General features: G+C 43.2%; 1 protein-coding gene across 1 annotated transcript in view; it reads left to right on the top strand.

The window, feature by feature from the left end:
• Nucleotides 1-26,322, top strand: part of LOC128261177 (uncharacterized) — a 34,865-nt gene extending 8,543 nt beyond the window's left edge. Inside the window, exon 2 of the mRNA XM_052994725.1 lies at nt 24,447-26,322. Within this exon, the coding sequence (XP_052850685.1) occupies nt 24,451-26,061 (1,611 nt within the window). The 5' untranslated portion in view covers nt 24,447-24,450 and the 3' untranslated portion in view covers nt 26,062-26,322. The remainder of the gene's footprint in view (nt 1-24,446) is intronic.
• The last annotated feature ends 381 nt before the right edge of the window (nt 26,323-26,703 follow it).

Below are 26,703 nucleotides of genomic sequence, written 5' to 3'. Positions count from 1 at the left end.
GGGAACAGATCCTCACACGATATGGTACACCGAAAAAACTCATCTCGGACAACGGGGTACAGTTTACGAGTAATAAGTTTAAGGCACAGTTACAGAAATGGGGAATCGTCCACCAGTTAACAGCGCCATACAACCCGCAAGAGAACCCAGCCGAGAGGGTAAATAGGACAATAAAAACTGTGATAGCTCAATTCTCCAGAACCGAACACACACGGGACGACTGGCTACCCGAAATAGCAATGGCCATCAATAGCAGCAGGTCAGAATCAACAGGATACAGCCCGGCGTCGGGCTGGGAGCCTGTACAACGAAACCACACCTGGATCCGGAATGGTAAAGGAAACGATAGAGGCAAGGTTGCAACGCATGATGGAAACGAGCAAACTAGCACATCGGAACATGAGAAAAGCAGCACAAGACCAAGCCAGGTCATACCTACCGAAAAGAGACTAGAGACCCAAAGTAGGATATCTCGCATGGGAACGACAACACCGTCACAAATATATAAAATTCAACTTTCACATTAAAGCTTAAAAAGAACATTCCAAATACTGGCCTTTTATTATTCAAACGCGCGCCCAAAGCGAAGTTAACGAAGTTATCGATTGCCGATAATCATCGCCCAACAAACCCGATTACCCAAAGCGGGATTATCATCATCGTCCGATCTGGTCACACTAAGCAGCGCCTATATAAGCGGAGACACAGCCCCAGACCAGTCACTTGCGTTCCGACGATTCTCGAGGAAACATCAACTAGGAGGAATACCCGGGTGTTCTGGCATTTAGTCTTGGTAGTGGTGGTGGATCCGTAAGAGTTCGGTTTAAATTGGGCTCTACGACCTGGTGAGGATCACCGACGCCCGGTGTGGTTTAGGAATACGCACCCAGGCCCGGTCGTTATCGCTGAGCCCGGCACGGTTTTCGTAACTCCGGCCCATCTCAGTTAGTTCCTACCAGAAGTCACGTTCCCGGCTTCCGACCCGGAAACGATACGGAATAAAACGGCAGATCGAAACTAACGATGCCATACGATGCCCACATCCCACTAGAAAATCTTAGTTGTTCCTTTAAAACGACCCTGAGCACTACGAACCCGACGTACTTGAACGACGAGACACGACGACACCAAGCAATGCACAATCGGGCCTTCCGAAGCGCCGACACCAAGCAGTGCACCCAGCCACCGCGCAGCGTAGACACCAAGCAGTGCATGTAGCTACCTTGCAGTGTCGACGACAAGCAGTACACTCAGCCATCACACGTCGGCAACGCCAAGCAGTTCATCGAAGCATTGTGCAGTGTCAGCAGCAAGCAGTGTAACATACGGCCCTTCCGTAGCGCCGATCCAGCACACAAAGCAGTGCCGTACTCAACGAGCTGCGATATACTCGGCCGTTCCGCAGCGTCGATATCAACAAGCAGTACCACATTTGGCTCTTCAGCGGCGTCGACGGCACTTATTAAGCGGGATCACGCTCGATATAATTATAGTTAGAAAACGTAGTCTTAATCAATCGTACTATTAAAATATAACCATACTCTGTAGCGTTCGATTTGTGTTATTCTTTGGGGAAAGAGAGGAAAAGATCAAAAGAGGAAATAAAATTCTGTCTCGAACCCTGGCCACGGCGAGCTATACCGCTTCCCAAAACAGGGTCCTTACACACCATTTGCACTTTTTTCCAGGTGTTTTATTTATACCCTAAATTGGTGCTCACTTCGACGAAAATTGGGGGAATTAAGTTTGCACTAATTGGGTCGACGACGAGTCAAATTTTCAACCTTTAACACTCTATACCTGGTTGGCCGACTTGATAATTGCAACTTCCTTTTTTACATCCATGTTCCAGCGGCAGCAGCAAATTAAAGAATTAAAGTTGCAGCGGCGGAAGAAACGTATTGGGCAACACAAGGAACGAAAGAAAATTTCCAGCGACGAAATTTATTTCGGAATTTAATTTTTTATCCGAACCGACTCGAATTGTTAAAGTTTTTCACCGAAAAAAAATTGGTAAACAAATCTTGAACTCTACTGCGATCACGTCGGCGTCACCATGATAACTTAGTAATATTGTGTGATTGTAGTAGGATTTGAGATAATTTGTTTGCGATAACTTGTGAAAAACACTGTGCGAAAATGCGACGACGAAAGGGAGTAGTTACGATCAGGTTTAAATGATCACTAAATTTAATAATAATAATTAATCACTAATATTTAAATAATATATTTAGAACATTTGAACGATGAAAAAAGGAAAGTTTGTTTGATTTTAAAGATATTCAGTACAAAGAAAGTGAAAATTTTACTTTTTCCAGTACTATTAAGCATTCAACACAAACAAAACATGAGGACCCAGTATATTGTAAGTATCCTCAAACTTTTGATGAGGAGGTCAATAAACAAGTAAATGAAATGATTGAATAATTATAAAATCTAAATCTCCTTACTGTTCACCCATTTGGAACATTTCTTGGTCTCGCCTTTCTGATCCAGCGGTAAAATTCTGAGCCCCGAATTTCAAAGATAAACCATTTTTATTTCCAAAACAGTAACACGAGCTGGAATTTTCAATCTAATACCTGTTGGAGGACGCCTATTAGAGCCACCAATCAGAGTCAATGCAGGATTTCCGATCTTTCTTCCCAAAATTCATAGATTTACGTGACTTTTTGCCGAACATTTACACGCTGCGCCTAAAAGTTAAATTGGAATTATTAGACTAGAAGCCTGGGGTTTTAATTCCCTAACATTACTTCGCCATGTAGTTCGAAAGTTTGTGCATTGCTTTCACTAAAAGCCAAAATTGTTGACACAAATAATGGGCTCTATTCCTTCTTATCGCTTTCTTGATCGACGTTCTTTCTTATATCTGGAGAAGATTTATGTGGACGGTTTTGTACTACATATATAATTCAAAGAGGAGCACCGTATAAAACATACTTCGCAATGTTCGTCTCCTTTGCGACAATAGCAGTCCATGCTGAATTGCTATCTGACTTATCAACACAAAAGCACAGCTAATTCGATCAAGAATTTTTTTTTTACTAAAGCCTAAGTCATTGAAACTGATAGCCTTGTCACGAAAATGGGGTTGGAATTAATTTTTAACCATCTCGAGCACCACATACTTGGGGATTATGGTTAGCTGCCGTCAAATCGAGGAATATGTTAATTGTTAAAAAGCTAAAGAATTAATTTTAACCTTTGAGAAGTTAAAAAGAGTCGTTGAGGCAATTTCGAACTACAGACCACTTACAGAACTATCCGAAGATCCAAATGATGGTGAAGCCAATACGACAGCTCATTTTTTGTTAGTTCCTCCTTACAGGCACTTCCAGATCAAAATATGGAGGAAAGGAAGAAATCTTTTTGAAGCAGCGAATGTGGGATCTTTTGACCTGCAACTACTTGCATGAACTTCAGCTTCGATCGAAATGGCCCAAACCGGAAGCAGGTATGCAAACTGGCCAATTAGTCCTGTTTCATGAGGAAATTGATCTCTCCAGCACTGGAAGCTGTCTCGGATCGTCTCCACGATTCGTGGCCACGATAGTCGATAGCCGTGTGGTGGATACAAAAACCTATAAGGGAGTTTTCGGACGGCCAATCCACAAGGTTGCTCTACTGTCTTTGACATTGCATCTAGATAATGAGATTCGAAATCGTGCTTTCAACGCGCAGAATATGTTTAATATAAACACTCATGGTCATTCTCTTATATTCTATTTAAATTTATCTCTAAACATGTTGATAGGAATTTTCTTGCTTGTACCATACACACGAAGTAAATTGGTTGGACACCTACCTCAACCCTACGCTAGGGTGACCCCGTTTAAAATGTTATACTTTTCAGGATATTTCGCGCAGATAAAAACTATTGACATTATTTTAATGTTAATCTTATTTTTTATCTTATTTTTTATGCATGCCTTGATCAGCGTAAAGGGGCGTACCGATCAGACGACAATATAATATAGCTTATAGGAATAATTGTTACACTTTTGTTGTTCTTTTCGCTACTTATGCAATTTTAGCAATTTCGTCGAAGTCTGCAAGGGTATTAAAACTTCGGCTTGCCGAAGTTAGCTTCTGTCCTTGTTTGTTTTATTTTATCTGAGACACCTCGGGACGGCGTAGTCACTTGCACCTTCCAGACGATGCTGCTTTACTACTCTTCTTTCTATTTTAATATGACATTTTTCAGATTAAACGATATTGATATGTATACCTTGCTCAAAGTAAAAGTTCTTGCTAATAAGACAACTATATAATACATTAAACATTAAACTGATAAGATATAACAAATCTTTGTATACCCTTGCAGAGTGTTATAATTTTGGTCTGAAGTTTGTAACTCAGTGAAGAATACGATTCCCATCCCATGAAAGATAGCAGATCAGCCTCCAACTGGCGTAAACCATCTGGATCATTTGTAAACACGCAAGCTGCCAAAAGTTGCCCACGCTGCTGGGGCTTTGATCATACACTCATATTTAGCTCTCTCAGTTGAGGATTGCGTTTACTTTGTAAAAGATTTTGCCCTCTTTTTGAATTGTTTGAGACATGGCCACATGGTAGCAAGGTGTAATTCAAAACCGCGATGCAGAATGTGTTATATAAAATCCTACATAAGGGTCAACGCACCTTCTCAGCAGCAACCAGCGGTCTGTCCAGCATGCTGAAGACTGGATAAAAAGTTCAGACTGGTTTTTCTTTTTTAAGCCTCAGCGCGTCGACTTACTGACAAATCCGTGGCACTTCTTTCAACTTTTAATGGATTTTAAATTATCGTTGGGCCTTGAACTGCCATTCCTGATTAACACCCAGTTAGGTTGGGTTGTTGGTGGTGAGAAATTTTGCTAGCACGCATGGACAAGAAGACCTGTTGAATAGGTTTTGGGAAGTTGAACATTGCACAAAAAAAAACTTTAAAGAAAAGATAACATTGTCTGCGAAGATCATTTTGCAGAGCGTACGAGACTTTCTGACTAAGGTAGAGTACAAGTTCGACTGCCCTTCAGTATTGCTAACCGTTGTTATCTGCAACTGGAATCTAGATTAAATCGCAACCCATCATTACAAATTTTATATAGCATTTATGGATAAATACAAAGTCCTTTTTGTCTTTTTATATTATTCCACACCATTGTATCCTTCGTCCCCAAAGCCCAACAACGAATCTTCGCGTTTATTTGATGGTTCGGCAAACTTTATCATAGCACTAACAGCAGATTAGTCTAAGATGTACAGACAACGATTAGTTCAACCAATAGATCGTGGCTTCCAGATGATTCTGTGGAGGAATAATACTACAGATCCCATTCAATTGTTTAAGTTAAATTCAGTAACCTATGGACTTTCAAGTGTCCCCTATTTGGACATTAGAAGTCCGTTATATTTATCAGAAACCCATCAAGCTGGGTATCCCATCGGAGCTGAAATCTTGCGCTCAGATATGTAAGTTGATGATTTATTGACAGGTGGAACTAATCTGATTGAACCTGAGCGCAAGGCTGATGAAGTCAGTTCTCTTTTAGAGAAAGCTGGATTATTGGAAAATGAAAATCAAGTTCAAAATTTTACTGTAAGTATTGCATCTTCAACGCCTAGGCTGAAATGATCCAATTACGGATGAACTTACAACCAGTTAGCGACAAATAGAATCGGACAGAATCGGACCAAACACAGAATATCTATCGCGATTTAAGTGGTGCGCAGCAGTTTTACTGTGCAAAACATGGAACAAAATGAAGCATTTATTTAGTCCTCTTTCCATTGTCGTTGTTTTCTGGACAGACTCTCGTTTTGTCTTACAGTGGATGGGTATGCATTCTTCCACATTAAACTGCTTCTATGGTAATAGTATGGCCGAGCTGCAAAAAAAATCTCTCTCAAAATCTCTCTTGGATTAACTTGGAAGCATGTCGCGTACAAGGCAGCTGATCTCCAGAAACAATTTGGTTCAAAGAACCATATTTTCTCATCTCAGAAGAGTCGAAGTTAGCGAAAATTAATAAGTGGTGATGTCAAGTCCTTACCACCACCCGAAACAAAAGAAACCTTTCCTGGTCTCGCTTTTCTGATCCAGCAGTTAAATTCTTAACCCCAAACTTTAAAGATTAACTCCCTTTCTTTCCAAAATACAAACACAAACTGGCTCTATTCCTATTTATTTCTATCTATCTGAAATAAATTTATGTGGACTGTTTTGTACTGCACATAGAAATCAAGGAAGAGCACCGTATAAAAGCAGTCCATGCTGAATTGCTATCTGACTTATCAACAAACTCATTTCTTCTCTGCTTAAAACGATTTGTAGCATGCCTATGCGATTATATCATCAAAACGCAATAAATTTTTTTGGCACAAAAGCACAGCTAAATGGCCTAAGAACTTTTTTTTTACTCAAGCCTCAGTCATTGAAACTGAACGCCATTGCACGAAAATGGGATGCGAATTCATTTTTATCCACCTCGAGCACCTCATTTGCTGCCTATGGGAGCTGCCGTCAAATCGATGAAGATATTACTTGTTAAAAAAGCTGCAGAGTTAATTTTAACCTTTGAGATGTTAAAAACCGTCGTTGAGGAAATTTTGAACTACAGACCACTTACAGAACTATCCGAAGATCCAGATGATGGTGAAGTTAATACGACAGCTCATTTTTTTGTTAGTTCCTCCTTACAGGCACTTCCAGATCAAAATATGGAGGAAAGGAAGAAATCTTTTTGAAGCAGCGAATGTGGGATCTTTTGACCTGCAACTACTTGCATGAACTTCAGCTTCGATCGAAATGGCTCAAACCGGAAGTAGGTATGCAAGCTGGCCAATTAGTCCTGTTTCATGCTGTTTCATGAGGAAATTGATCTCTCCAGCACTGGAAGCTGTCTCGGATCGTCTCCACGATTCGTGGCCACGATAGTCGATAGCCGTGTGGTGGATACAAAAACCTATAAGGGAGTTTTCGGACGGCCAATCCACAAGGTTGCTCCACTGTCTTTGACATTGCATCTAGATAATGAGATTCGAAATCGTGCTTTCAACGCGCAGAATATGTTTAATATAAACACTCATGGTCATTCTCTTATATTCTATTTAAATTTATCTCTAAACATGTTGATAGGAATTTTCTTGCTTGTACCATACACACGAAGTAAATTGGTTGGACACCTACCTCAACCCTACGCTAGGGTGACCCCGTTTAAAATGTTATACTTTTCAGGATATTTCGCGCAGATAAAGACTATTAGACATTATTTTAATGTTAATCTAATTTTTTATCTTGATCAGCGTAAAGGGGCGTACCGATCAGACGACTATATAATATAGCTTCCATAGAAATAATTGTTACACTTTTGTTGTTCTTTTCGCTACTTATGCATTTTTAGCAATTTCGTCGAAGTCTGCAAGGGTATTAAAACTTCGGCTTGCCGAAGTTAGCTTCTGTCCTTGGCACAAAAGCACAGCTAAATAGCCTAAGAACTTTTTTTTTACTCAAGCCTCAGTCATTGAAACTGAACGCCATTGCACGAAAATGGGATGCGAATTCATTTTTATCCACCTCGAGCACCTCATTTGCTGCCTATGGGAGCTGCCGTCAAATCGATGAAGATATTACTTGTTAAAAAAGCTGCAGAGTTAATTTTAACCTTTGAGATGTTAAAAACCGTCGTTGAGGAAATTTTGAACTACAGACCACTTACAGAACTATCCGAAGATCCAGATGATGGTGAAGTTAATACGACAGCTCATGTGATAGAACGGTCCACAATAGTCCACTCCTGTGGTGTAAAAAGCTGGGTTAGGCTGAACTCGATCTGCTGGCAGGCTACCCATCAAGTGTTCTCAAGCCACAGGCTTCATCCGAAAGCATCTGATTTGTTGATGACGCTAGCCACGAACTTTCGGCGTCCAAGTGGCCAATAGCTTAGCCGTAAAGCAGCGAGCAACGCCTGAGGCCCTGCGTGGAAATATTTCTCATGATAATAGACGATAATTGCTCTGGTGACCGGATGATCCTTGGGCAACAATATCGGATGCCTAGCCTCGCAGTCCAAGCTCGCATTTTTAAGCCTTCCACCAACGCGAAGTAAACCATCAGAGCTAAGTAAGGTATTACTTGTTAAAAAAGCTGGAAGCTGTCTCGGATCGTCTCCACGATTCGTGGCCACGATAGTCGATAGCCGTGTGGCGGATACAAAAACCTATAAGGGAGTTTTCGGACGGCCAATCCACAAGGTTGCTCCACTGTCTTTGATATTGCATCTAGATAATGAGATTCGAAATCGTGCTTTAAACGCGCAGAATATGTTTAATATAAACACTCATGGTCATTCTCTTATATTTACATTTATCTCTAAACATGTTGATAGGAATTTTCTTGCTTGTACCATACACACGAAGTAAATTGGTTGGACACCTACCTCAACCCTACGCTAGGGTGACCCCGTTTAAAATGTTATACTTTTCAGGATATTTCGCGCAGATAAAGACTATTAGACATTATTTTAATGTTAATCTTATTTTTTATCTTATTTTTTATGCATGCCTTGATCAGCGTAAAGAGGCGTACCGATCAGACGACTATATAATATAGCTTCCATAGGAATAATTGTTACACTTTTGTTGTTCTTTTCGCTACTTATGCATTTTTAGCAATTTCGTCGAAGTCTGCAAGGGTATTAAAACTTCGGCTTGCCGAAGTTAGCTTCTGTCCTTGTTTTTTATATAATTATATATAAAGGGGAGTCGATAAAGCCATGATCGTCTGTTTTAATACCGTTTGCGAGCTCAGTATAAAAGCTAGCGATCAAGCAGATTGTTTATGGGGAAAACAACCAAAATGCCACCCTTAAGTTTAGAAATATAAATTAAACGCACGATAGGTTCAATTGAAATTATTTCTTGATTTTATTAGCTGTGCTCAAAGTTGCAGCGATTTTGTATAACTGACTTGCCAAAAGCTTGACTTCAAATTTTTGTACATGTTTCGTTGTAGCTCAGCTGAATAGATAACGCGACAAATGTAGCGAGATAAGAAAACCGAAAACAGCCCTGCGTTTGCAGCGCACACCTATGAGCATTTGACTAGGTGCTGGCGGTCTGCTCTAAACATACACCCCTGTTGGAAGAGGAACGGTTCCAACCAAATGGGATTCGATAAGCAGAGCGGCTAGTTTGGTGACGGCCCTTTTGGTAAGACCTGTAGCTGTCCGGACCACAGCTACTCTGACGACGCCGTCCTTTCCGGGTATGACTTCATGGATGCACCCAAGCTGCCATTTCATCGGTGGAAAGTTGTCCTCCTGAAGCAGTACAACACGACCGATTTGGATGTTGGATGTTTTGATCCGCCATTTGCTTCGTTCTTGTAACAGGGACAAGTACTCTCTGCTCCATCTTTTCCAGAAGTGCTGCTGCATTTGTGTTATTCTTTGCCAACTGCTTAACCGGCCTTCGCGAAGATGAGTAACGTCAGGCTCAGGAAACCTTGTGTAGCTGGAACCTTTGAGGAAATGCGCTGGCGTTAGCACCTCAAAATTTTCAGCGTTTTCTGAAATGGCAGAAATTTCATATGCAAGAGTTCATAATTCATCAAGGGCTAAGATGGCTGCACCGACAACTCGGTAGAAGTGAAATTTTGCCAATTTTACAGCCGCCTCCCATAGACCACCGAAATGTGGGGCACGCGGGGGTATGAACTTTCAATCAATCCCATTCGCTAAGCAGGAAGAAGTTATCGAAGCCGTGTGCGGTTTGCTCAAAAATAACTCCTTCAGTTCCGCTAGCTCTCTTTTAGCGCCAACAAAGTTTATCGCATTATCACTCCAAATAGTACGTGGACTGCCTCTGAGGCTAATGAATCTTCTGAAAGCTGCAATGAAAAAATCCGTTGTGAGATCCTGGACGACTTCCAAGTGCGCAGCCTTCGTCGAAAAGCAGACAAAGACGGCGATGTAGCACTTGTGGGGTGCTTTGTTCCGGGCCTCTGACTTGTGATAGAACGGTCCACAATAGTCCACTCCTGTGGTGTAAAAAGCTGGGTTAGGCTGAACTCGATCTGCTGGCAGGCTACCCATCAAGTGTTCTCAAGCCACAGGCTTCATCCGAAAGCATCTGACGCATTTGTTGATGACGCTAGCCACGAACTTTCGGCGTCCAAGTGGCCAATAGCTTAGCCGTAAAGCAGCGAGCAACGCCTGAGGCCCTGCGTGGAAATATTTCTCATGATAATAGACGATAATCGCTCTGGTGACCGGATGATCCTTGGGCAACAATATCGGATGCCTAGCCTCGCAGTCCAAGCTCGCATTTTGAAGCCTTCCACCAACGCGAAGTAAACCATCAGAGCTAAGTATTGGCCACCGAGACATCAACTTGCTCTTCGGAGGACAAGGCTTGCCTTGGCTAAGAACCTCATACTCCACCGATATGTGAACCTGTTGAATTCTTCTTAGAAGCAGAAATGGAGATCCACTTGCCCAAAGGGAGTGCTCCAGCAATTCTTTGGGGGTACATCCGCGCGATACCACATCCGTCGGATTAAAGTCTGTCGGAACATGATACCAAGCCATTCCTTTCGTCATTTCCTGGATTTTCGCGATTCTGTTAGACACAAATACGTTGAACTCCCTCGGAGGCTGCCGAATCCAAGCCAACACAATAGACGAGTCCGACCAGCAGTGAAAGCTGCAATCAAAACCTATGGTTTCCTAAACGTTTACAATAAGCTCAGCCAATAAACACGCTGCTAAAAGTTCTAATCTTGGTATTGTTAAAGCTTTTAAGGGAGCTACTCTAGACTTGGCGCAGAGTAGATGTGCTTCAGCGTTGCCATTGGCCTCCGACCGCAAATATAAGCACGCGCCATAAGCTGCTGTGCTAGCATCACAGAATCCGTGCATCTCGACGGAAGCCTGTGATTGCATTACGAATCGTGGAAATTTTAGGTTCTGGACGATCGACAACTGAGAAGTCAACTCCCCCCATGACGAAAGAAGGGGCTCTGGCAGTGTGTCGTCCCAATACATGTTAGTGCTCCATAGCTTTTGCAAAAAACTTTTGGATTTTGTAACAATGGGTGCTATTAAACCAAGCGGATCATAAAATTTCGCAATTGTTGACAACACAATTTGTTTTGTTGCTCGTTGACTTGATACAATTTGTGCAAAGTTCAAGAGAAGATTATCCGAAGATGGATCCCAGACCAACCCCAAAGCTTTGGCGATAGCTGATCCGTCGTGGAATTTAATCAATTGCTCTTTATCGCGATCAGACTCTCCTTCGAGAGCGCTTGCTTCATTCGAAAACCATTTTCGGATCGGAAAGTGTCCGCGCGCCAGTAGCTCCTTTACCTGATGACGAATTTCTTTCACCTCTTCAACTGAATCGCCACCAGAGATTAGATCGTCCACATAGAAATCTCTACCAACGATTTTAGCTCCAACTGGAAATGATTCCTCTTCATCATAAGAGAGCTGATGCATGGCTCTTATAGCCAAGAAGGCAGCCATAAGTTACTGTGTTTAGTTTATAAACACTCAATTTATCTGTGGAGTTCTCTCGCCAAATGATACATTGCAAAAAGTCATCAGGGTACGAAACACGAACGCAGCGGTACATCTTGCAGATGTCTCCACAATGAGCTACTTTAAAAAATCTAAGCCGAAGCAAAATATTAAAGATTTTTTGCTGAGTTGTTGGTCCTGCTAGATGCAAGTCGTTTAGAGCTATCCCAGATGTAGTTTTTGCAGAACCATCAAAGACGACACGAAGTTTAGTGGTAGTGCTTTCAAGCTTCTGAACAGAATGGTGAGACGAGAAAAATTTTGGCACTGCTGGATCCCTTAATGCGAGAGACATTTGGCCTAAGTTGAGGTATTCCTGTAAAAATGCCGAATACTGCGCTTTCAGATTAGTTTTGATTCCAATCTTTTAAAACGACGACGGGCCAGACAGTAGGAGTCACCTAAAGATTCGAATCCTAAAGTGGATAAAAGGCGAACCGAATATTGACCATTCTCCAGCTTAATGCAATTTTCTTTGAAATGCTGCTCGCATCATAAGTCCTCGGCCAGCATCGATGGTTTTTCTGAACTAATGTCTTCAATCTCCCAAAACCGCTTTACTACGGCAGCAAGTGTGTCATCATCGGAAAGATCAGCAGGATCCTTGACAACGGCAGACAAGACAGATTTGCGATTTAGCATACTTGACATCCCTCCAGAAACTATCCAACCAAGCTTGGTGTTTTAAAGCGTGGGCAAGGTGCTATCCAAATTAATTTTCCCTTTAGCTATTATTTCGAAGAACAGACCAGCGCCAATTAAAAGATCAATACGTTGTGACTGGTTGAAATGAGGGTCAGCTAGCGAAATGTTTTGTGGCATCTTCCATCCTGTAGTATTTATATTGAAATTTGGCTGGTAATCAGTAATACTATGGGTTACAACAGCTGCGAATGACGCACGATAGCTTGCATCCCGTGATTGCGCCAGAATATCGACTGCCTTATCAGAGTTCATGGAAGATTCCCCTATCCCAGAAATTAGTGTGTGCGAATGTCTAATTTTCAAATTAAGTTGGCTAGCTAGGCGCGTAGTAATAAAGTTTAACTGAGAAACTGAATCTAATATTTGCTCGGCAAGGCATAAATGCACCAACTCTATTTTTTACGTAGATTGTAGCAGTTGGGAGCAGCACGTAATTCATTGGCATTGTATTTAAGGTTTGTAATGGAGAGTGCGTTAAATGGTGATTAGGTTGTAATAATGGAGATGAGCATAACACTAGTGATGATGAAGTCGATGGTAATGGCTGAGAGCTTATAGATGGGTCGGATGATGGAGATGAAACTGAGGTCGATGGTATGGATGGCTCTGGGATAATGTGCAGTAATGAATGGTGCTTCATGCGACAATGTTTACAATGAGTTGACTTACATTGGTGCAAGCTATGGCCTTTGCGTAAACAGTTGAGGCAAAGGTGCATTTTTCTTTGATTCCCTATATCGAAGATTGGGACTCAAGCTTAAAAATCGGGAGCATTTTGGCAAATAATGATCTCTAGCATCGCAAAATAGGCAAATTGGATGGTTTGAGTTAGTAGCAGACGTAATCAGTAATCAGTAATCAGGGAAAACAACCGAAATGCCACCCTTTAGTTTAGAAATATAAATTAAACGCACAATAGGTTCAATTGAAATTATTTCTTGATTTTATTAGCTGTGCTCGGAGTTGCAGCGATTTTGTATAACTGACTTGCCAAAAGCTTGACTTCATATTTTTGTACATGTTTTCGCTGTAGCTCAGCTGAATAGATAACGCGACAAATGTAGCGAGAAGAACAAAGCTGGATAACAGCCCTGCGTTTTCAGCGCTGAGATCAACAACAATATTGTTTGTGTCATATGGTTTAATAATAAGCCAGTTCTACTTCTATCTTCTCTTAACGACCATCAACCCGTTGGGATGTGTAAGCGCTGGAATCGTTACCTATGCAATTTTAGCAATTTCGGCCATGTCTGCAAGGGTATTAAAAATCGGTTTGCCGAAGTTAGGTTTTGTTCTCGTTTTATTTATAATTACATAATATTGAATTTTTATTTTGCGCTGTGTAAAAGCTATTGACATCAATTTTTGCAAGTCTTTTTTATGGTGAACTACAAGAAACTGTGAGTAAACTAATTTTGAAAATTTGTATCGCACGTCTGGGCTGGAAGACCTCAGAGCTCAGTTTTAAAGCTAGTGATCTGAAACATTTACCGTAGTCCTAAAACATGTGCACGCAGATCAAGTTTGATAAGCGCCCCGATCGGACGTTTATATCCCATAGCTCTAATAGGAACAATCGGATATTAATTGGAAGAAATGAAGATAAGAAGAATCAGGGTAAAAGCGCGTGCCGATCGGACGTCTATATCCTTTAGCTCCCATGGAAACATTAGGGTGAAATCGCTTTAAACTTTATACTTTTCATGATATTTTGCGCAGTATACAAGCAATTGACATTATTTTAACGTTAATTTTATTTTGTACCTTATTTTTTTGTGCATACCTTGATCAGCGTGATCAGGCGAATATATATTATTGCTTCCATAGGAATAATTGTTACACTTGTGTTATTCTTCTCGCTACCTATGCATTAATTAAACTTCGGCTTGCAGAAGTTATCTTCTGTCCTCGTTTTTTTATATAATTACAATTTAACTTATATATATAGGGGAGTCGATAAAGCCATGATCGTCTGTTCTTCTCTTTTAATACCGTTTGTAAGCTGAGTTTAACAGTTTAGCAATTCCGGCAATGTCTGCAAGGGTATTAAAAATTGGCTTGCCGAGGTTAGATTTCGTTCTCGTTTTATTTATAATATCATAATATGTGAGCTGAGATGGTTAATCTCAACTTGCCTTTTATTATTATTATGTTTATATAAAAAAATATGAAAAAAAAATACAAATGTTTCTCTTTGTCCGCTTTTTTTTGGCTTTTTTCCTACGGCGTCACTTTTTCTCTCTGCGTCTGCTGAATTCCTCCTTCTAGAACTGCCCATTCTTCCATCATCCAAATAATCCATAACGCGTTCTATACATTTCTGCTGCTGCTTTACTGCTCTACTGATTTCTATTACAATGGTTATACGAGTCTTATACAATGGTTATACAATGGTTATACGGTGGTTATACAATGGTTATTAAATTTATCTGCGACTGCATGCTGCTTACTATTTCGGGTTACTCAGTCCGGCGACGCTGTCGTCGATCCTGTCTGGAGTGGCTTCTGCGTAGTATGGTTTGAGCTGGGATATGTTGGCGATCCACCGCCGTCGATCTCCGGGGCGCTGCAGGCGTACCAAATTCGGAGATGTGAACTTCGTAACAGTGTAAGGGCCGTCATACTTGGGAGCAAGTTTGGCAGCGAATCCCTCGGCTGCTTTCGATAAGGGATGCTGTCGCAGCCAGACTCAACTGCCGAGCGTTGGTCTCCATTCTCGCCTTCGTAGGTTGTAATGTCTCGCCTGGTCATGAGACGCTCGTTGAAGATTTGCTCGTACGATGTCGAAGATTCCTTGGAGGCATCGCAGGCAAGCGTGGTTCCCGTCCTTGAGTTAAGAATGCTCGGCTATACCCCGTAGAATCCGATATACTGCTATTGATCGCGAAGGATATCTCTGGCAACATATTATCCCACGAGCTCTGGTCGCCTTCCGACAGCTGGGATATCAGCGTCTTCACAGTGCGATTGGTCCTTTCTGTGGGATTCTCCTGTGGGCAATATGGAGCCGTGTACTGGATTTCTACGCCGAGCTTGGTGAAATAGTCCTTTAGGACACGGCTCCATTGTCGCAAATGAACTTCCGTTGGATGCCCACTCGCGAAAGTATGCGCTCCCGAAACGCTTTCTGCACTTGAGCTGCGGTGGCTTTCCGGAGTGGGATCAATTCTACCCATTTCGAGAATACGTCGTGAAACACCAGAAGCAAAGAATTTCCGACAAAGTCCGCACACAGAATGTTGAAAGGTTCACTGACGACACGGTTTACCATCTTACCTGCCGCTTTGGTCTGTACCGTCTTAAACTTTTGACAAGATTCGCAATGGCGAACATGGCGGTTCGCGTCGCGATACATACCTGGCCAGAAAAACCTCTGCGTCAGACGAGTGATCATTTTTCGGACTCCCAAGTGTCCTGGGGTTGGGGAATCGTGGCACTCATATAAGACGTAGGCCTCTACGGGAAGGGGGCACACAGAGCTTCCACGGGTAGTAGTCCGGATGGGCTCTCAATAGAATTTACCCACTTGAGACCTAGATGGTCGGTAACGACCTTGAATCGGTCCCCTTCCAGGTAGCACCCCATCTTCCTGATTGCCCAGATTATGGCCAGACACTCTTTCTCCGTGGTAGTGTAGTTCTGTTCCGCGGGGGTTGGTCGCCGGCTAGCGTATGCAATGACCTTTTCTTGACTTTCGGAGCCCTGTGATAAAACTACGCCCAAGCCGACGTCACTCGCGTCTGTTTGCAAAATGAACTTCTGGTCGAAATCCGGACAACCTAATACGGGGACAGTAGTCAGGCATCTTTAAATTTCTTCCAAGGCGGCTTGATGTTCTGGTCCCCAGGTCCACTTCCGTCCTATCTTTAGTAGCGCAGTCATCGGTTGCACGATAGTCGAGAAGCTAGGGACAAATCTCCGATACCACGAGGCCATCCCTTGACGGAGTTCCTTTAAGTTAGAGGGGGCCTTCAGCCCGTTGATCGCAGACACCTTCTCGGGATCAGTCTGAATTCCGTCACTGCTGATGACGTGGCCGAGGTAAACGAGTTTCTGCTTGAAGAAGCAACACTTCTTTGGATTTATCCTTAAATTCGAGAGATGAGTGAAGTGCTGTTCTTCTGTTGCGCTTATGATAATAATATCGTCTAGGTAAGCGAAGGCAACCGGTTCCATCTCCACACCGATTACGCTATTCAAACCGCGTTGAAACGTGGCATTGGCAGAATGCAGCCCAAAGGGCATGACTTTCCATTGATACAATCCTCTCCCAGGGACCGTGAACGCTGTATATTAGCGACTATCCCTAGCCATGGGAATTTGCCAATAGCCGTGCTTCAAGTCCAACGTGGAGATATATCGAGCGTGGCGTAATTTCTCCAGAATGTGATTGATTCTCGGGACTGGGTAGGCGTCGGGCACTGAGTGTGCGTTTAACTGCGTCTACACACAATCGCCAGTCTTCTTCTTGACCAATACTATGAGAGCGCTGTGCGGGCTTCTGGAAGGTTCGATGGCCCCGTCACGGAGCAGTTCGTCTACTTGGGAATCGATGACATGTTGCACCGCGGGGTTCCGGGATAATACCTTTGTTTTACGGGCTTATCGCCGCGCATGACGTTAGTGAGACACCCCGTGCAGCCTCTCGAATAAGGCCAATTCCCGGTCGATGATGGGCCGGGCTTAATGGTGCGCTCTGTCGCTGCTCGTCGTGTTCTACCGTCCCCGTCCTAATGGGCGCGCCGGCGTCGATGTTGGGGGTCGTAGCCCGCGTAGGAATAGGACTGAGCACCTCTGCTTCTTCTGGCCTGGCAGTTCCCAAATGGGCCCCAACCTCAACAGAGCGTACCGTTTCCTCCTCGCTGCCTCACGTCTTTATAAGTAAAAGAGGGTCTCCTACCGCTTGGGATTTATATTGCAAGTCGAGGGTAGCTCGCCCACATCGCACCTGAGTTCCCGCTACTTTGAGGTAGTCCATCCCAAGTATTATGCATTACCAACATAGGTAAGAGTACCGTAGTGCCGGCCAACGCAACCGAGGTTCGCCAGAGCTTCGTCACATCCAGACATGACCGGTCGGCCAACACTATTCTAGTGACAACATCCCGTAACTCGCCTGCACATGCGGCCAGGCGAGAAAAACTTTCGCTGGCGAAACTCCTCGATGCCCCTGTATCAATGGTGGCGTCCACCTGTTGTCCTCCGACTTCTATTGCTGCTGTGATGAGCCCGCCATGTAACCTTAACGGGGGATTTACTGGGGTCGGGTTGCTGCTCCGTACGTCTCCGCAGCACCCGAGTTGTTTGACACTCTCATATTCTGTGGCCATTTGGGTCAAATGTGTCAAAGTCACGAATTCACTGCGTTTAATGTATAGCCGGTGTTCTGGAGCCATATTTTCGTATGCTTGGTACTGGGGTCGGGTTGCTTCTCCGTTCGTCTCCGCCGCACCCGGGTTCCGGCGGAGGCGTTCTATAGTTAAAACTCCTGGTCGCCCACAGTCCCAACAGAAATCCCGACGTCGGTTGGGGCAGTCCCTTTGGTGATGTCCGTTCTCTCCACAGCGATTACAGGCCCGCCGTATGTCCACTCGAGAGGTTCCTTGACCGACCATCTGGTGGGTCACGTGTCCTGTCTGCGTTGTATTCACCGGATTCCGGAATGGGTTCGGCGATCGGTGAAGTTGAGGTTCTTCTTGGTTCCTGTCCATGGTTGCTCTTGGCTCGCGTCGAGTCGTCTCGAGTTGTTTGACACTCTCATATTCCGTGGCCTTATGGGTCAACTGTGTCAAAGTCACGAATTCACTGCGTTTAATGTATAGCCGGTGTTCTGGAGCCATATTTTCGTATGCTCGGTACAATTCTTCCTCTTCTCGATAGCCGGCTTGCTGCATCTTGGTTCTGAGCTCGATCAAGTAAGTTTTGAAAGTTTCCAACCGCTCGAAATATCGAGGTGGTAGGAAGGAGTCGAGGAATTCCCTCCAGAAATTTCCCCATGAGGCCGACTGTAGGTGGCTCGTGCGAAACCACCGTGCCGCTGGGCCCTCCAAGATCTCGGACAGCGCGTGGTACGTCCTCTGGATTTATCCAGGCGATGAGAGTCAACATCGGGGAGCAGATGCTGAGTGGGAGCCGTGCTGCTCCGTGTGTCTCGCCCTTGTAGATCGGCGGGTAAGCGGGCGTCTACTGGCGGCATCCAGGTGCCGTGCGTCGATCCTGGGTGAATCCCTCAATGGCGGGCTGGAGTCCGATCGGTGTCCTCGTACAGGTCACAAATACTACGAGGAGAGAAGCTATTGATCGACTACGAATAGAAAAAGCACAAACGAGGGATTTCACTTTCACTTCTCTTTATTTTTTTCTAGATTATTTTATTTATCTAATTTGCTCCTACGAGTCCGCAACACCGGAGAGGAATATTATGTATACTAACCTCAAAACACTGATCAGCCCACTTATTAACTTGCCGTGTGCCGTCGCGCGGTCGAGGCGTTACTCGGATTACACGAAAAATTACTGCGGGAGACACGTCCGTCCCGTCTTACCATTCCGACATAAGAGACCGCCAACTCGATCGGTGAACTACCACCTTCCCCACGCTCCCTTTTTCTGGCGTTCGGGATTTCTGGTATATTCCTTAATTTCGCAGCAGGTCAGCAATCTGGGAGTAGTTCAAGACAAAATTCCGGAAAAATCCAGTCAACCCCAGACAAGCTTGGACTACTCTGACATTCTTCGGCACCGGAAATTTACTGACTGCTGCCGTCTTCTCTTGCCCAGGCCATAGGTTTCCATTTCCAATGTTGTGGCCAATGTTGTAAATCCTTTCCTGCAAGAAGTGACATTTTTGCCACTTGATCTTTAAGCCAAACGCTCCAGCTGTTTTGAAAATTAGTGTCATCTTTTCCAAACAATGTTCTGCAGTTTCGGCGTGAATTATTATATCATCCATATATAAATAAAGAACATCCTTGTTCATCAGCTCTTGAAATACGTGGTTTCCATAGTGAATAAAACAGCCGGCGAGTTCCGAAATCCAAAAGGTGTTTTATTGAATTCGTAGAGTCCTGATTTGGTGATAAATGCTGTGTAATTCTTGCTGTCCTCTTCAATAGCAACGTGGAAGAAGCCATTCTCCAAGTTTATCACTGTAAAATATCTCGCTTTTTGCAGCTTTTCCAGCACTTCAAAGATTACCGGAACGGGAAAGCAGTCCCTCAGCACCATCAAATTCAGTTTACGAAATTTTTTTTTTTTTTTACGTTTTATTTGTTTATTGAATCTTCTCTAGAAGAGACTTACAATAAGTATTCAAATCTTAACCTATACTGTATTGTAATTGTTAATTGGTTAATGGCCCTAAGTTGGGCAGGAGTGGGCGGTCGTTGCGCTGTAACCGAGAGTGGTTACTGAGCCGCCTGAGCTGCCTTGCTAGTTGGTTTGGATGTATTGATAGTCTAGCTTCGTACTTCGAGACTTTACCATCAATTTCTTCTTTAACGGGTTTTATATCCAGGTCCCTGTGGATATTTGCGTTGCGAATATACCAGGGGGCCCCAGTTATTGTTCGCAGTATCTTCGACTGTATTCGTTGGATGATTTCTATGTTGCTACTGCTTGCGTTTCTCCAGAGTTCAGACCTGTTCATCCAAGTTGGCTTTAAACAAGAGTTGTAAATAACTACAATGAGTTCCAGTGGCAGGGGTGAGCGGGAATTGATGAGGCAGTGGAAACTGTTGGCCTTGAGTTTTATGGAAATCTTCTTCGCTTCAATGTGCTTTCTCCAGGTAAGCCGCCTGTCAAGTCGATGCCCAGGTATATGACTTCGTTTTGTTGTTTGATGTGGGCAGGTTGCCCGATTGAGTGTAAACGTAATGTCTTTGCATTTTTGGTCGTTTACTTGTATGCGCCAATCTGCTAGCCATTTTTCTACGGCCTTCAGGTGGTTTTTTAAATACGCTGTTGCTGTTTTTGGACATTTTGAGTGGATGCCCTGTCTAAGTGGATGCCCAGGTATGTGACTTTGTTTTGTTGTTTGATGTGGGCAGGTTGCCCGATTGAGTGTAAACGTAATGTCTTTGCATTTTAGTTCGTTTACTTGTATCCGCCAAACTGCTAGCCATTTTTCTACGGCCCCCAGGTGGTTTTTTAAATACGCTTTTGCTGTTTTTGGACATTTTGAACGACTGGTTATAGCTGTGTCATCTGCAAAGGTGGATAGAGTTGTCTGACTGCTTGTGGAAATGTCGGCCGTGTATAGTACATACAAGATTGGTCCGAGCACACTTCCTTGGGGTACTCTAGCTTCGATATTGTGGTTGGCGTTGAAGAAGTGTTTGCATCTGACATTAAATACTCTGTCTTTAAGGTAAGATTAAAGTAATTTGTGGGTGTTTTGTGGTAGGACAGTCTTGATTTTATGAACCAGACCGTCAATCCAAACGCGGTCGAAGGCTTGAGATACGTCTGGGAATAAGGCATTGCAGTATTCCCTGCATTCAAACGCTGTGCGTATTTCAGCTGTTATGCGGTTTACCTGTTCGATAGTTCCGTGCATTTCCCTGAAGCCGAACTGATGTAGGAGGATCGCTCTGTCATTTTGGAGGTGTGTTCTGAGGTGGCACAAAAGCAGTTTTTCAAATAGCTTTGATAGGCACGGAAGGCCTGTAGGACGAAGGTTGGGATTTGTCTTTGCCTGGTTTTGGTATCATTGTAATAACAGACTTTTTCCATTGTGTGGGAAAATAGCCCCATTTAAGAATTGAGTTGAATATGGTGGTTATGCTTTTGACTGCGCATAGAGGCAATTCAATTATCATTTTAAGCGAAATTAAATCATGGCCAGGGGCTTTTTTTGGATTCATCTGTTCTGCAATGGTTTTTATGATTGTGCTTGTTTCAAGAATTATTGAGGAGGAAGGCTCCGCTGGTGAGATGTTTGGTAAAGCGAATTGGTTTGTCGGCGGATGCGGTTGGAAGAAATTTTTTAAGTAAGAGGCGAATAGAGTTCTTTTCCTCGTCACTACGGGCCCACCCACCTTTTGGTGGTCGAATTGGAAAATCGGGTTCTATTGGTGGTTAAATGTTTGGGTGCGCTCTCCAGAGTGGAAATTTGTTGCTTGTGGGCGAAAGTTGCGCACGTTGAGTCTGATTCTTTTCAGTTAGTAAAGTTTTAGACAACTTTCGACAAGCTTCTTTAAACCTTTGTTTAGTGGCTGGGGAGCGGTGTGCCTGCCAGTCTCGGCGAAGTGGCAGCTTTTCTTGAAGGAGCGACCGGATCTGTATAGTTGTACGTGTAGTTTTTGGGGGGAATGAGCCTGAAAGTTCGGGGGAAGAGTGCTTGGCAGCAGAGGACTTTACATCCATTACATGTTTGAGTGAGTTTTCAATATCAGCTTCACAGGAGATTTTAGGTTCGATTTCAAAGTGTGAGCTTATATATTTTTTATACTTTAGCCAGTTTGTTGTATTGGATGTTAGAAATTTTGGATGTTCAGATAGACAGAGTAAAACAGGCGAGTGGTCAGATGACAGTTCCGCCAGGGTTTCAACATGTATCAGCCTGGATGGCACTCTCCTAGTTACAGCAAAATCTATGTAGGAGTACCTGGTGAATAAAAATCTAGCTTATTACTGGGTTTGATAATAGCATTGTATAATTGGCATCCTTTGGGGTTAATAAGGCGAGAGCCCCAGTAGTGGTGTTTCGCATTATAGTCACCTGCAGCTATAATACAGTTACCCAATGAGTTGTAAAAGCCAAATAATTCACTCTCTGATATATTAAATCGTGGGGGACAATACACAGCCGATAGGGTGACTGGACCGCTGGTTATGTTGATTCGTAGGGATGTGGCCTGTAGGTGGTTGAAGGCAAACGCCTCCAGAAGGTGATGCCTAATGTGCTGTTTGATAAGGGTTTCGGTCCCTCCGTGAGTGTTTGCGCACTCAGCGCTTGTATTTAAATCACTAGTTGTAGGGCGAGAGCGGGAGCCAATAAAGCTTTCGTCTGTTCGCTCTTGCGAATTCGCCCCGTCTCTCGCCACCGTAGCATAAGTTAGGTTCTAAGAGAAATTATTGAAATATAATAGTCAGTGATCAATCGAACATCATCGTAGCCACTCCTTTTCGTCGCGCTTTCGACATAGTTTCACAATTTTTCGCAAATTAAAATCGTCTCGAACTACTGCGTTCACAAAGTTTTCGCGTTGTTAATACAAAATAGTATTAAATTTTTCATGGTGACCCCGACGTGATCAGCAGTAGAGTTCGCGAGTTTTAATTTTTTTTGTCGGTGAAAACTATAAACAATACCAACAACAACCAATTTATTCGTGTCGGTTCGGCCAACAAATTAAATTCAAAAATTTCGTCGCTGGAAATTTTCTGCCGTTCTTGAAGTTGCGCCTGACGTTTCGGCAATTTTAATTGCTCAATTTGCTGCTGCCGCCAAATGGAAGACAAAAAGGAAGTTGCAATTATCAAGTCGGCCATCCAGGTATAGAGTGCCAAAAGTTGAAAGTTAATCTGTGGCGTTTTGTCAATTGTGTTTTGGCCCATCTTTCAACTTTTTGCATTCGTGTAAAAATCGGTAGATAGTGAGCATTCTAACCAAGAAATAAAAATTTGCATGTACTAACAACCAAAATTCTACAATAAACATAATCTATTTCGAATTATATGTGAATCGCTTTGGCCAAAGAACAAGCAATAAAATACTCGTCGTCGACCCAATTAGTGCGAACTTAATTCCCCCAACTTTCGTCGTAGTGAGCACCAATTTAGGGTATAAATAAAAATAGCTGAAAAAAAAAAAAAGTGCAAATTGTAAAAATTGAAGCTCTCAGAAAATTAGCGGCAATAACTTTCGCTGCAGTTTGTACGAACATTTCCCGCGCTTTTCAGAATTTTCCCGCGCTTTTCCAATTTTCCGCGCTTTTCATAATTTTGCGCGCATTTTGGCATCAGGCTTATATATTCGTTGCCCTTAGTTATCGGTCAGTGTATCATTCTCCGTTAGCATCTGCATAGGAAGAACCGCTAGCCGCGTACACATACACACGCACACCGACACCGCTGCCGCTATTTCGAGTTATCTTTTGTCGTTTTTGTTCTCGATCGCTGCAGCAGTGCAATTTTCGGTCTGCCTAAACGTTTGTTCGTTTTGTCGGTACGCTTGAGCTTGAGCGGTAACTCCCCTACAGTGCGTGCGTGCGGCATATACTGTCGCAGGGTTTATATAAAAAAAAAATATAAAAACCCTATTTAGATTTTTCGCTGTAATTCTCTCGGCACTTAGCTCCCTTACACCGTGTGCGATCGTTGATATTATTTTATTATTTAACAAAAAAAAAAAAATAAATAATTTAATAAAAATAAATATTTAACACCTCTTCGATACCAACTAAATAAATACAAATAAACGCAATGGCAACTAAGGATATCGAAGAGCTTAAACATCAACGAGATGTTTGCATGAAAAGTATTAACCGAACTTATCGCCACTTAAAAGAAGCTAAATTATCTATAAATCCGGTCGAGCTTGAGTGTCGATTAGAGATTCTAAATACGCACATTGAAAATGCTTCACTTTTGCAAAACCAAATAGAAGTGAAAGATACAAAAGATGTATACCGCGAAGAGTTGGAAGAGAGGGCCGTAATGACAAAGTCATTGCTGATTTCAATTTTAAATAAGTCCAAACAAAATAATATCGAGAAATCCGCTCCGCCAGCAAATCGCCCGCCTCAATGCCGTCTGCCGAGCGTTGCACTCCCAACTTTTAGCGGAAAACACTCCGAATTTAAAAATTTTATAAGCCTTTTCGAAACTTTCGTTGACAAAGATGACACTTTACACGATATTGAAAAATTCAATCATTTAATTTCGTGTTTAGCTGGAGACGCTTTAGGAACAGTTAGGGCCTTCCAAGTCACTGCGGAAAATTATCCCAAAGCCCTTGCTAGCCTGAAGCGGGTGTACGATAATGATTGTCTTATTTTTTTTGACAACATATCGACACTTTTTAATTTGCAAAAAATTTCCCAGCCTTCAGCTACAGCCTTGAGAACCCTCATCGACACGGTCACAGCCTTGTATGACTCCTTGCTGTCTATTGGGGATGATAGACGCATTACTAATGCCATTTTAATACATCTGGTAATGAGCAAGGTCGATGCAGGAACTAAAAGAAAATGGGAAGAAACAGTTAGATTATACTTCGCTTCCACTTTGGAGCGAATGTGAGGCGGCCCTCAACAGGCGATACCAACACATGGTAGCAGAAGAGGCTTCCAAGCCCAAAACTGTTCAGCAGGCCCAATCTAACCCTAAGAAGAATGGAAATAGGAGTTTTTCGTTTGTCGCTGCCAGGAACGACTCTGTTCAATGCATGTATTGCAACTCAGCTGAACATCAGATTGGAAACTGCGCTTCCTTCGCAGCCCTGACAGTTCAGCAAAGATTCGATTTCGCTAAAAGAGCACCCTTATGCATTAACTGTTTAAGAAAGGGTCACACGGTCAAAAAATGCAAATCGAACAGATGTAGAGTGTGCAATTCCTCACATCACACTTTGCTACATATATATGCCCCAAACACAAATCTCGCGTTGCCACCTCCTTCTCAGCCCACGCTCATGGAGGAGTCTCCATCCACTTCGCATGTTTTGCATGCGAATGCATCGGATCGAGTCATTCTTGCAACTGCTGTTGTGAGCGTCCAAACAAAAAGCGGCGAGTTTGTATTAGCTCGAGCGTTGCTCGACTCTGGTTCACAATTAAACTTTGTAACCGACGAGCTCGCTCAGAGGATCAAAATTACAAGAGAGGACGTGTGCATGAGCTTGCGAGGCATTGGTGGAACTAATGCCCAAGCCACAAAAAAAATACACACGATTGTGAAGTCGCGAATAGGGAACAGCCAATTGTCGTCCGATTTTTGGATTATGAAAAATATTTCTGGTTATCATCCGGATCAAGCGGTGAACACCAGCGGGTGGAGGGTGCCTGAAAATATTCAGTTGGCAGATCCATTCTTCTTCAAGCCCCAAAAAATAGATATGCTTATCGGCGCTGAAACATTCTTTGAACTTTTATCTATTGGCCAGATAAAGCAGGGGCCTGAATTCCCCATCCTACAAAAGACAGTTCTCGGCTGGATAGTGTCAGGCAGATGTGCCTCTGAAAATAATAAAAACGCTGAAAAAATGGTACATCTCAGCTGCCAGGAGGAAGCGTTGGAGTCAATTGACACAACCCTGCAGAAATTTTGGTCTGTGGAGGACTTGCCGCCCAAGGCTAAAGTCCATACTCCTGAGCAACAACTCTGTCAACAACACTTTGAGAAAAATACTCAAAGATTGTCGTCCGGTAGATTTTCGGTTCGTTTGCCGTTTAAATCTGACCCAAATACTCTTGGTTCGTCATACGAAGTTGCGAAACGTAGATTTTTGTCGCTAGAAAGGAAATTGTCAAAGGACCCTTCGCTGAAGAAGATGTATATTGAATTCATGGAGGAATATGTTTCACTGGGCCACATGTCTTCCACCAATGACAAAATTCCGAATACTCCGCACTATTTCATTCCGCACCAATGCGTTTTACGGCCACAAAGTACTTCAACTAAGTTGAGAGTAGTTTTCGATGCATCGAGCCGTACTTCTACGCAGGTAGCGTTGAATGACATCTTGATGGTAGGCCCAACTATTCAAGAGGAGCTGTACTCGACTCTGCTTCGGTTTAGATTGCATAAGTTTGCCCTTGCGGCCGACGTCAAAAAGATGTAGCGCCAAGTGATGGTGGACGAAGCTGATCGTAACTTCCAGCTCATAGTATGGAGACGAGATCCTTCTGAGTCCCTGAAAATCTTTAAGTTGAACACCGTTACATATGGAACTTCGCCAGCACCCTTTTTGGCGATTCGGTGTTTAATGCGGCTAGGAGAGATGGCGCAAGCAACTCATCCAAAAGCCGCAAAGGTTATTCAGAATGATTTTTATGTTGACGATTTGTTGACTGGCGCCGGATGCGTTGAGGACCTGCAAAGCCTTCGAGACAAAGTTTCTCAGGTCTTTCAAGAGGCAGGCTTTGAATAGGCAAAGTGGTTTTCAAATTGCCCAGAGTTATCCGCATCTGATAGCGCTGTAATGCCACTTATGGCAGACTCACACGTAACCAAGACCCTTGGCGTGGTTTGGTTACCGGTTGAAGATTACTTTCAATTTTGGTTGGATGACTGTTTCCTAGATCTTCGCGCGTCAAAGTGAAATTTTTTGTCAGTGACTGCTCGACTTTTCGACACACTTGGCCTCTTGTGTCCTTTGGTCGCAAAGGCAAAGATGTTGCAGGAACTGTGGCTTCGAAAATTAGATTGGGACGAGTCGCTACCGATGCAGTTGCTCACGTCGTGGGAGACGTTTAAAGCGACG

The sequence above is a fragment of the Drosophila gunungcola genome, assembly GCF_025200985.1.
Source record: "Drosophila gunungcola strain Sukarami chromosome Y unlocalized genomic scaffold, Dgunungcola_SK_2 000041F, whole genome shotgun sequence".
Taxonomy (NCBI): Eukaryota; Metazoa; Arthropoda; class Insecta; order Diptera; family Drosophilidae; genus Drosophila; species Drosophila gunungcola.
This window is presented reverse-complemented; position numbering and strand designations above follow the sequence as displayed.